General features: G+C 38.3%; 1 protein-coding gene across 4 annotated transcripts in view; it reads left to right on the plus strand.

Moving 5' to 3' along the window:
- BCO2 (beta-carotene oxygenase 2) overlaps nucleotides 1-11,796 on the plus strand; it is a 63,266-nt gene extending 51,470 nt beyond the window's left edge. For all 4 annotated transcript variants that reach the window (XM_059930455.1, XM_059930454.1, XM_059930456.1 and 1 more), the window contains 5 exons: nucleotides 7,573-7,710; nucleotides 8,307-8,489; nucleotides 8,973-9,083; nucleotides 10,578-10,706; nucleotides 11,041-11,796. In XM_059930455.1, the coding sequence (XP_059786438.1) occupies nucleotides 7,573-7,710; nucleotides 8,307-8,489; nucleotides 8,973-9,083; nucleotides 10,578-10,691 (546 nt within the window). In that variant the 3' untranslated portion in view covers nucleotides 10,692-10,706; nucleotides 11,041-11,796. The remainder of the gene's footprint in view (nucleotides 1-7,572; nucleotides 7,711-8,306; nucleotides 8,490-8,972; nucleotides 9,084-10,577; nucleotides 10,707-11,040) is intronic.
- Nucleotides 11,797-12,448: the final 652 nt, after the last annotated feature.

Raw genomic sequence — 12,448 nt, forward strand, 5'->3', positions numbered from 1 at the left:
TTTGGTTTCTCTTACTTGAGCTGCCTCTGGCTATATTTGAAAATCAGCACTTTCCACCCTCTACCACCTCTGTGAGAGGGGTTGCCTGGTGCCCTCCCTCTCATACCTTATGCCTCCAGGGTCACTGGTGCTTTGCTGCTGCCGGTGTCACTGCTGCTGCTGGTGTTGCTGCCTCGGGCATCGGGATGGTGGGTACATCTGTCACGTTGGGGTTGCCTGTGTTGCAGGCACTGCTGCTGTTGGGGGAGGGTGGTGGTGGGGGTAGCCAGGGTGGCTGGGGCCTCTGCTGTGTCTGGAGTTGTTGGGTTCCCAGGCACCACAGCTGTGGATAGGGGGCTGGGTTGTGGCCACCTCCATGGCTGGAGGGGTCACAGGCCCCGCTGCCACTGTTGCTTGATTCCCTGCGGCTGTGGGTGCTGCTGCAGCCAGGAGGCCGGAGTCATGTGTGCTGCCTCCCCTGCTGTTACTGGGTTCTCTGGGGCTGCAGGCTCAGCTACTGTAGCTGGGAGTCGGGATTATAAGCACCACCTCTGCTTTCCTCTCAGTTCTGCCTCCTCAGTGTGCTCCAGTCCACCCACCTTTAGATGTACAAATGTGTGGAACTCTCCAGCCTTCCAGTGTGTTGGGCAGATGAACCTTTCTTGAGTTAACATTATGTTATTGGTTGTAGACTGAAGGGAGAGACAAAGGGAGCATATCATGCACTATGATGCTGATGTACACCTGCTTGTTTACTAATAATTTTTCTCATGAGTGGATGTTGGATTTTATCAAATGTTTTTTTTGCACTGTTGAGATAATGACATGACTTATCCTTTCTTCTACAAATGTGGTGAGATACACTGATTGATTTTAAAACGTTTATAATAGCCATTGATTGATTTTTGAATGTTAAACTAACCTTCTATTCCTGAAGTAAATCCCAGTTGGTCGCACTGTATTTTTAATATATTTCTGGATTTTCTCTGCTAATATCTTATTTAGCATTTTTTGGCATCAATTTCATGATTAAGATTGGCCTGTAATTTTTCTTTCTTATAATGTCCTTGTTAGTTTTTTTTAATGGATTTAATTAATTAATTAATTAATTTTAATTTTTGGCTGCGTTGGGTCTTCGTTGCTGCGTGCAGGCTTTCTCTAGTTGTGGCGAGCAGGGGCTACTCTTCGTTGCAGTGCACGGGCTTCTCATTGCAATGGCTTCTCTTGTTGCGGAGCACAGGCTCCAGGCGCTCGGGCTTCATTAGTTGTGGTTCACAGGCTCTAGAGCACAGGCTCAGTAGTTGTGGTGCACAGGCTTAGTTGCTCTGCGGCATGTGGGATACTCTTGGACCAGGGCTCAAACCCATGTCCCCTGCATTGGCAGGTGGATTCTTAACCACTGCTCCCCAGGGAAGCCCCCTTGTTAGGTTTTGTTATTAAAGTTTTGCTAATCTCATACAGTGAGTAGGAAATTGTTCTCTTTTCTATTCTCTGCATGAAAAGTGTAAGATTGGCATTATTTCTTAAATGTTTGGAATAATTCAACAGTAAGGTCATCTGGGCCCGTAAGTTTCTTTGTAGGTAGATCTTAAATTATAAATTACGTTTCTTTAATAGTATAGGGTTATTCTGATTCTCTATTTCTTATTGTGTCAGATTTGGTGAATAGTCTTTTTCTAAGAAATTTATTAATGCCATCTAAAATTTCAAATTTGTTGATCTAATGTTATTCATGATATTCTATGTTTTAAAAAAATGTAGGTAGGGTTAATTGATAGCCCCTGTTTTTATCCCTTATATGGTTATTTTTGCTGTCTTTTTTGTTCCTTTAGGCTTGCTAGGTTCTCATCAATTTAATGAGGACTTTTCAAAAGACCAACTTTTTGGCTTAGTTGATATTCTTTAATGTGTGTTTGTTTTCAGTTTCATCAATTTATGCTATTATTTTCATTTCCTTTTCTACTTTCTTTGTGCTTAATGTGTTCCTTTTCTAACTAAGGATATAAAACCTTAGTTTGTTATTTTTCTACCTTTTCCTCCTCAACATATATACCTTTGGGATGATAAATCTCTGTCTAGCAGAGCATCCCACAAGTTTTGATATGTTTTATTACTATTCAGTTAAAGTATTTTCTAACTTTCACTGAGATTTATTCTTTGAAAATTTTTTTTAAACTTTCAGACAAATGGAAATCTTTCTAGTTATTTTTCCCATTGATTTCTAGCTTAATTTTACTGTATGATTTGAAGTTTATGAAATTTATTGAGATTTGCTTTATGGCCCAGCAAAAGATTATTTTGAAAAATGTTTTATGTGCATTTAAAATAATGAATTTTGGATGTAGTGTTTTATATATGTTGATTAGGTCATATTTTTAAATAATATTATTCAAATCTTCTTTATTCTTATTGATCTCTATCTATCAGTTAATATATAACATGAAATGTATATTAAAATCTTTTGCTTGGAGTATAGATTTTTCTGTTTCTCCTCATAGTTATGCTAATTTAAAATTTACATATGTTGGTGCTCTGTGTGCATACAAATTTAGAATTGTTTTACCTTCCTGGTTTATTGAATATTTATCTCTAAGTAATGCTTTTTGCCATGATGTTTGCGTGCTATAACTTTCCCATCCTTTTACTTTTAATCTTTCTAAATATGTACCATGTAAGCAACATATACTTAGAAAATCCATTGTGCTAATTCTTGACTTTTGATTGGGGCATTTAGTTAAACCAGTCATTAATATTTTGAGGTTTAAATATGCCATCTGACTATTTGCTTCCTATTTGTCTCACTAGTTCTTGTTTTCTCTCCTTTCTTGCCTTCTCTACATGAGTTGAGTATATTTTATTATTTCATTTCCACCTCCCCTCCCCCAAACATCACTCCACCCCCTGACCATTAGCTTGGTAGTTATACATTCTTTTAGTGATTATTTGAGAGGTTACAATATGCATCCTTGATTTAACACAATGTATTATAAATCAGTTCTTTTAATTCTTTCCAGACAATGCAAGGACCCTGGAACACTTTAACTTCATTTACTCTACTCCTGATTTATATGCTACTGTTCTTATATATTTTAATTATCTCTATATATTAACCCTTATAAGGCATTATTATTAATGTTGTTTTATGTAGTCATAATTACCCATACTACCCATTTACCCACATCTGTACCTTCTCTTGCTCTTAATTCCTTCTAGCTTCTCTGAGCATCCATGTGGAATCATTTTCTTTCTGACTGAAGAACGTCTTTTAGTATTTTCTTTAGTTCAGATATGCTGGTGATGAAATCTCTGTTTTTGCTTGTCAGAAAAATGTCTTTATTTTACCTTCTTTCTTGAAGGATGTTTCCACTGGATAAAGAATCTAGGTTGTTATTTTCTTTTGACACTTTAAAGATATCATTTCATTGTCTTCTGATTTCTCTTAAGAAATCAGCTGTCAGTCTAAAGCTTTGCTCCTTTGAAGTTGAACCACCACCCCCCAAAGATTTTCTCTTTGGTTTTCTGTAGTTAGTACTATGATATTTTTTAGTATGAGTTCCTTTTGATTTATTTTTACTTTTTTTTTCCTTAAAGATTCTTGAATCAATGGTTTGATGTCTTTCATTAGTTTTGAAAAATTTCACCTATTATTTCTTCAAATATTGTATCTGGTAAGTCTTTTCTCTCTTTTCTTTCTGGGACTACAGTACACATATGCTACCCCTTTTCACTCTATCCCTCTGTTGCTTATGTTCTTTTTAGTATCTTCTATCCTTTGGTCTAAGTATCTTGCTTTGGATATTTTCTTCTTATCTATCTTACAGTTCAAACATTCTTCTTCAGCTGTGTATATTCTGCTGTTAAACCTAGGCACTATGTTCCTAAACTCATTGCATTTTTCAGTTCTAGAATTTTGATTCCTTTCTCTTCTATAATTTTAGTTCTCTGCTACAATCCCAATTTAAAATAATTTCCTCCAACATATTCAGAATAGTTAAAGTCTGATAACTCTATTATCTGGATCACTTGTGGTTCTGTTTCTATCATCTGTTGTTTATCTTGTTGTTGTTTTTTAAATCGTGCTCTCTTGTCGTCTCATGTGCTGACTAATTTTTATTCTATACAGAATACTGTGTTTGAAAAATTGTAGGAGGGATATTTTGAGACTCTGTTATCTTCCTCTAGGGAAGATTTTCATTTGCTTCTGGCAGATGGCTAGAGTACATTATCAATTGAAGATATTCTTAATCTAGTTATAGGGATTGAGAAAATTTGAAACGTGATACAGTCGCTGCAAGAGCTGGACTATTTTTGTTTATTTTTACTTCTAGGGTACAGCCTAAGGGATCCTGACCCAAAGAGCTAGAGGTTTATCAATGCTTCCCCTTCTTGGAGACTTTGAACTACAACTTTTATTTCTCTAGCTCCTCAAAACTATCAAAATCTCTTCTCATTAGGGCCAAGTGATGGGGGAGTTGGTATGGCAATATCCTTATAAAAGGGTAACATTGGGGGCTTTCCTGGTGGCGCAGTGGTTGAGAGTCTGCCTGCCAATGCAGGGGACACGGGCTCGAGCCCTGGTCTGGGAGGATCCCACATGCCGCGGAGCAACTAAGCCCGTGAGCCACAGCTACTGAGCCTGCGCGTCTGGAGCCTGTGCTCCGCAACAAGAGAGGCCGCGATGGTGAGAGGCCCGCGCACCGCGATGAAGAGTGGTCCCCGCTTGCCACAACTAGGGAAAGCCCTTGCACAGAAACGAAGACCCAACACAGCCATAAATTAATTAATTAATTAAAAAATAAAAAAAAAAATAAAATAAAATAAAAGGGTAACATGAAGGATCCTTGTGGTGATGGAACTGTTCTGTACCTTGAGTATGGTGGTGATCATATGAATTTACATGTCATAAAATTGCATAAAACTAAACACACACACACACACACATACAAACACAAATGAATGTGTGTTAAATTGGTGAAATCTGAATAATGTTGGTGGATTATATCCATGTAAGTTTCCCCGTTGTAGTGTAGTTATGTAAGAGGTCATCATTGGTGAGACTGGATGAAGGATACATGGGATCTCTCTGCATTGTTTGTTTTTCTTAATGTGGTAAAATATACATAACACAAAAGTTACTATTTTAACTATTTTTAGGTGTATAATTCAGTGACATTAAATACATTAATGATGTTGTGCAACCAACATCACTATTCATTTCCAGAACTTTTTCATCATCCCAGACAGAAACTCTGTACCCATTAAATAACAGCTCCCTATCTCCTCCCTCTCCCCAGCTCTTGGTAGCCCTTATTCTACTTTCTGTTTCTATGAATTTGCCTATTCTAGGTACCTCATATAAGTAGAATCATACAAGATTTTTTCTTTTGTGTCTGGCTTATTTCATTTAGCATAATCTTTTCATGGGTTATCCATGTTGTAACATGTATCAGAATCTCATTCCTTTTAAAGATTTAATAATATTCCTTGTATGTATATACTACCTTTTGTTTATTCATCTGTTGGGGGACATTTGGGTTGTTTTCAGCTTTTGGCTATTATGAATAATGCTGTTATGAACACTGGTGTACAAGTATCTGTTTGAGTCCTTCTTTTCAATTCTTTTTTGGCATATACCTAGAAGTGGAATTGCTGGATCATATGATAATTCTATTATATCTAACTCTTTGAGGAACCGCCAACTTGTTTTTAACAGCAGATGCACCATTTTACATTCCCACCAGCAATGCACAAGGGTTCCACTTTCTTCACATTCTCACAAACACTTGTTGTTTTCTGGGTTTTTTTTGTTTGTTTGTTTTGTTGTTTTGTTTTGTTTTTTGTTTTATGATAGCCATCCTAATGAGTGTGAAGTATTATCTTACTGTATTTTGATTTGCATTTCCCTAATGACTAATAATGTTGAGCATCTTTTCATGTACTTATTGGCTATTTGTATATCTTGGTGAAATGTCTAGTCTAGTCCTTTGCCCATTTTAAAATCAATTGTTTGTTTTTCTGTATTATTTCTTACAGCTGCTTGTGGGTCTGCAATATATATCTCAAAATTAAAACGTTTAATAAAAAATTCTTTTATATTTTCTCAGCCTTTCAGCTGCCTGTTCTTAAAAGCAGCTGATGTCCTTAGTGGAAAATTTGCCCCCAATATGTAGTTTTTGTGGGTTTCCTTCTCCTTCCAAATCGATGCCCCGTTGTTCTTCATTGCCTTTCTTAGCTCACCAGCGCCTTCAAATAGCTGTTTTAAACATTTTGTCCAGTTTTTCTATCTGTTCTCAGGGAAACAGTTGATCCATATTGCCTAACTAACCATTATTGGCACTCTCTTTTTGTTCACCTATGGTTTTGCAAAAGACAAAAATGTTTAAATAAATTTAAAAATAAAATTTTAAAAGCTAATTGTTTACAAAGGTTAAAAATAGCACTAAGTCTTTACTTAGTAAAATCATTTCTGCATGTTATGGAGATAATATGGGCTAGGTATATGGGGGGAAATGGCATAGTTTGTTCCCCATCTTACAATATTTCAAGAGAGGAAGATGTGCTTAAACCATTCTTACTGTCATAAAAAATACACTTATTTTATTAGGATCTCCTGCTTAAGCATCATCTCTGCAGAGATGCTGTGTTGGGGGGATCCCCAAAACCACTCTTTGTTTTAATGATTCACTAGGAGGGCTTATGGGTCCCAGAATAATCAGAAAAAAAGAAAGGTACATGGGATGAAGTCTGGAGGAAACCAGGTGCGTGCTTTCAAGAGCCCTCTCCCAGGATATGCTTGATTCCTCCAGCAACTCGTGACAACATGTGCGAAATGTTGCCTGCCAGGGAAGCCCACCAAGCTGGTGGTCCAGGGTGTTTGTTGGGGATCAACACATAACATATATAGCCCCTACATGAGTAACCTCAATTACTGAAGTTCTAGAGCCCCATAGAGAAGGCAGGTGTTCATTATGAATCACGTTGTTAGCATAAACTATAAGAACAAATTAGTACAGTACGCCTCAAGGCCTCAGGCATGCGAACATACTCTTATCAGACTGAGTATTCAAAGAGCTCTGTTCCCAGGTGCGGGCCAAGGACCAGTCATGAAAACGGGCCTTTCCTGAGAATATGCAGGGTTTGAGCAACCCAGGCCTGCTAAGTTAGCCCATTTCCACACAGAGTTCTTCCTGGACCAAACCCGAGGAAGGAAGCACCCATTTTACTCTCTAGTCCCTCACCCTTCAGTGTGTTTCTTATTGGCAGTTATCACTATCTGACTTTGAGCTATATAATCATTTATTTATTTGATACTACTTAAGTAACATATATTTCATATCTATTATCATTCTTTCTCCACTAGAATATAAGGCCAGAGACTGTTTTGTTCACTGTTGTATTCTCAGTGTCTAAAACAGAGCTTGGCCTATTGTAGGTACTCAACTGATATTTGCTGAGTAAATGAATGAGTGAAAATGATCATTTATGCAATTACTTAGAAATGCCAATAATATTGACTGGATCTCAGTTATTGGGACATGCTGTTATTCTATGAATGACAATTTTCTCAACAGTTTATTTCTCTCTCCTGAACAGGTCTATAATTCAGTAGCCAGATCTTTTCCTCGAAGGTTTGTTTTGCCCTTACATGTCAGTTTGAATGCCCCTGAGGGAGGGAACCTCAGCCCGTTGTCCTATTCTTCAGCCAGTGCTGTGAAACAGGCTGATGGAAAGGTATGCTATGAATGGACATTAGACTAAGACTTTGATCCTCAGTAGTGTTTCTTCATTCACTAGTAAAGTAGTGTGGCTATGTAGTGTGGCTGTTCTCCACAATGTTTGGTGCCCAGTAAGTTTTATAACATTCAGCTGAGCAGGGTAAGGTCATGGAGCATGGCTTGCAAAAGAGCCACAGAATTCTGGGTGGGAGTGAGCAGTGTATTTACCTATCCCTTTTGTGTTTTGAAACAAATATATGAAACTTTCTAATGGTTGTGGAATGTCTAAGTATTTGAGATAGGAATTGACCATCCCCACCTTTTAGATAATTTGCACTTACATATCATTGTGTAGCTAACAATGTCTCAGCTTTAGTAGAATAAAAGCCCACTTCTACCTCCTATGCCATTTGACAGCTTAGTCACAAAACCAGATAATCTTTTATATGTTCATACACATGATGAAAAGAGGAACAATATTAAAAAATGACATAGAACCTCAGTTTTCAAGCCCTGTCACAAACTCTTATAGGGTGTTAGCCCCACGCTGACCTACACTGAAGAAAGTAAGAATTAAGCAATCACTACAAATCCTTTTGTGCCCTGATTTAGATTTGGTGTTCTTATGAAAATCTATATCCTGAGGACCTAGAAGAGGAAGGAGGTGTTGAATTTCCCCAGATCAACTATGGCCAATTCAGTGGCAAAAAGTATCAGTTCTTCTATGGCTGTGGCTTTCGGCATTTGGTGGGCGATTCTCTGATCAAGGTTGACGTGGTGAACAAGACACTGACGGTAATGAAATTCTCTTTCCTTTTCTGAACTCTTAAAAAACCTATTCTGCCCTTTGAATTAATTTCTGTTTTTTTTTTTAAGGTAGGTCTTGAGATTTTTTAATATTTAAGCAGCTCAGCCACTTACTTTTATTAAATCTGAGAACCATGGAATCACATAGATTAGGGGTATGTTCCCTCTAGGGAATCTAAATGAACCACAAGCCCAGAGAAATAATTCTATGCTTGATAGTATTTTGAGAGAAATCATGGGACACCTCTATTTCAGGTTGATGGGAAACTATAATTACACCAGTTGTGTTTGATGATGATGGAATCTGTAGCTGCAAAAGCTCCCTCTCCTATATTTAACTCAGTAAGCCTGATTCTTCTACTGTTGGACCATTGCATTGACAGCCAAATTCATGCTGGGACTGACAATCACTATAGAACGCTTCTAGCTCATAACCAGTCTTTTATCAAATACTTTTCTGGGGACTTACAGGTTTGGAGAGAAGATGGCTTTTATCCCTCAGAACCTGTTTTTGTTCCAGTACCAGGAACCAATGAAGAAGACGGTGGGGTTATTCTTTCTGTGGTGATCACTCCCAACCAGGTAAATGTATTTCCGTCACTCGTCAGAAAGAGAAATAGCACTGGGCCTTTTGAGGGTTATATTTAGTGATGCTGTTGATGGTTTATTTTGATTCCAATTTGGCACCTTCTCCCTTTTCTTCCTCTCCTTATTATTTGGGTACCCTTTTATCATAATCAGTACTTTATTACTGTTCTAAAGTTCTATTTTAGAACCATAATAATAATTTACATTTGCATAGGAATTTACAAACCTCTTTCATACATATTATCTTATTTAGTCATCAAAACAACTTTGTGGGGTACCATTTTACACGTAGAATTTGTAACTTAAGGAAGTTGAAAGAGACTTGCATCAGATCTCATAGTGGTAAAGCCAGTATTTAAATCCCAAACTTCTGAATTCTAGTCTAATGTTTCATACCACCATCTGTGCTGCCAATTTAAATTGAGTGACCCAAGGGACTTCCCTTGTGGTCCAGTGGGTAAGACTCCGTGCTCCCAATGCAGGGGACCCGGGTTCCATCCCTGGTCGGGGAACTAGATCCCGCATGCATGCCGCAACTAAAGAGTCCGCATGCCGCAGCGAAGACCCGGTGCAGCCAAAATAAATAAATAAATAAATATTTTAAAAAAAAACTAAAAAATAAAATAAAATAAATTGAGTGATCCAAAAATCTAATGTGATAGGCCCTGACCTAGTATCTCAAAAATGTTGACATCTTTTTTTTTTTTTAATATTTATTTGGCTGCACTGGGTCTTAGTTGCAGCACATGGGATCTTTAGTTGTGGCATGTGGGCTCTTAGTTGCCTGACCAGGGATCGAACCTGGGCCCCCTGCACTGGGAGCACGGAGTCTTAACCACTGGACCACCAGGGAAGTCCCAATAATGTCGATATATAACTTCTTGTCTAGGGCAGTCTTGTGGCAGTAGGTTCACTTTGAGTACCAGCTTTGATCAATTATTACTGGGGTGTTGGATTCTGAGGCTTTTTAAGGTTTAGGTGAGGAAAGTGCTGTGATCAATTAGTAATGCCTGCCATGGGCTTAGGAGGACTTGGTCCTCATGCCAGGTACTTGCCACTCCTGTAATTAGACCAGGGCAAATCTCAGTCTGCCTTGCAATGCTACATTTTGAACAGCTCCAAAGTAACACAAAATGGAGGCATTTCATTTTAGAAGAATTTTTATGTCTCTTAGGAGATTGAAAAGGGGCAGGTAAAAAGATCCTTAAACCCAAAGAGATCCTATGAAGGTGATTGATATAAAGAACTTATTCTTTACTCTAGATATGAACTTCTTCAGCTGTAATTTCCTTTTCTGTTCAGTTCAGCATTCTGCAAACATTTAGTGAATGAATAGGCAAGGCACTGTGCTAGTTGCTGGGGGTGGACATGAAGATGAGTAATATGTAGTCTCTGTCTTAGAAATTTTACAGCCCACTGGAGGAGACAGACAGATTTTTTTACAGAAAAAAAATAAGAGAATTTTCAGTATTGGCTTTCCTTTTCTAGAATGAAAGAAACTTCCTCCTAGTCTTGGATGCCAAGAACTTTGAAGAACTGGGCCGAGCAGAGGTGCCTGTGCAAATGCCTTACGGGTTCCATGGCACCTTCGTGACCATCTGATGGAACATCCACAAGGTCTGGGAACTCGGTTTTAAATGAATGTGCTCTGTACAAAAGAGAGAGCAAAGGTGCACCTTACCTTCCAAACCATAGACATCTGGTTTTAAAATCTCTATTAAAAATGGAATTCATGAGATAATTATGGTTTATATTTTCTTAGGGATCTTCCTTGAAAACATTAAGCAAGTGTTGATACAACCTTTTGAAGAGAGTTTTAAATTTATATTTACTGGATATATGTTATAAATATATGACAGAGGTTCCCTCACTTGGGAGAAGAAATACAGATAACTGTAGCTAGTAGAATATGAATATAGGTCTGAAAAACCCCTTGTTTTTTCCATTACAGCCTGCCTGTTGCTACTGGTCCTAAGGTACTCACAGAGGATGTCATGCTTGGAGGCTCCTAAACTGGCTATTTCTCTGCTGTCCAGAGCAGATGCCACTGCAGTTGAACCACCCAGTACCACTTCCTACCCTGCCCCCAGCTCAGCCTTGGGAGGCTGTTGTTTTGAGGGATGTTGTTAAAATCAGGCATTTTCCCCCTAATCTCCAGGTGTCTAGTTCTTCAGAGAACGATGAAAAGTTGGTAGTTCTTACCATATGACCCAGCAATCCCACTACTGGGCATATCCCCTGAGAAAACCATAATTCAAAAAGAGTCATGTACCAAAATGTTCATTGCAGCTCTATTTACAATAGCCAGGACATGGAAGCAACCTAAATGCCCATCAACAGATGAATGGATAAAGAAGATGTGGCACATATATACAATGGAATATTACTCAGCCATAAAAAGAAACGAAATTGAGTTATTTGTAGTGAGGTCGATGGACCTAGAGTCTGTCATACAGAGTGAAGTAAGTCAGAAAGAGAAAAACAAATACTGTATGCTAACACATATATATGGAATCTAAGAAAAAAAAAAAAGGTCATGAAGAACCTAGGGGCAAGACGGGAATAAAGACACAGACCTACTAGAGAGTGGACTTGAGGATATGGGGAGGGGGAAGGGTAAGCTGTGACAAAGTGAGAGAGTGGCATGGACATATATACACTACCAAATGTAAAATAGATAGCTAGTGGGAAGCAGCCGCATAGCACAGGGAGATCAGCTCGGTGCTTTGTGACCACCTAGAGGGGTGGGATAGGGAGGGCGGGAGGGAGGGAGACGCAAGAGGGAAGAGATACGGGAACATATGTATATGTATAACTGATTCACTTTGTTAGAAAGCAGAAACTAACACACGATTGTAAAGCAATTATACTCCAATAAAGATGTTAAAAAAAAAAAAGTTGGTAGTTCTTCATTTAGTTGGGCAACAGGTGGCACTAGAGACCATATAATCTTTTCATGTCTAAACCCCGTTAGTTTTTACCAACAGCCCAAATCAGCCTAGATCTGTCACTTAAACCACACGTTAAAATACCGTGTTCCCTTTTCCTTCAGTTATACTCCAAGTCCAGGCCAGTTAAACTGTACATGCTCCATGTGCATGTTGAATGGTGCTGGAGAAGCCCCCCAAACATGTAGTTTGGGGCAGTGTGAACTCATTAGCCTCACTGCACAGTCCTGGACCAACATAGTCAGTTTCTTCTCAGTTTTCCTTGAGAGTTATTATAAACATTACAAACCCTATTCACCTTAGCAAAGGGTTCCATACATACAAATGCCACATGTCGGGGTTTGCATTGTGGCAATAAAATAAAAGTTCTAAGTTTTGTGTCTGGGTTGGTGAGATACAGAGCAATAGCAA

This window comes from Balaenoptera ricei, chromosome 8 (assembly GCF_028023285.1).
Source record: "Balaenoptera ricei isolate mBalRic1 chromosome 8, mBalRic1.hap2, whole genome shotgun sequence".
Taxonomy (NCBI): domain Eukaryota; kingdom Metazoa; phylum Chordata; class Mammalia; order Artiodactyla; family Balaenopteridae; genus Balaenoptera; species Balaenoptera ricei.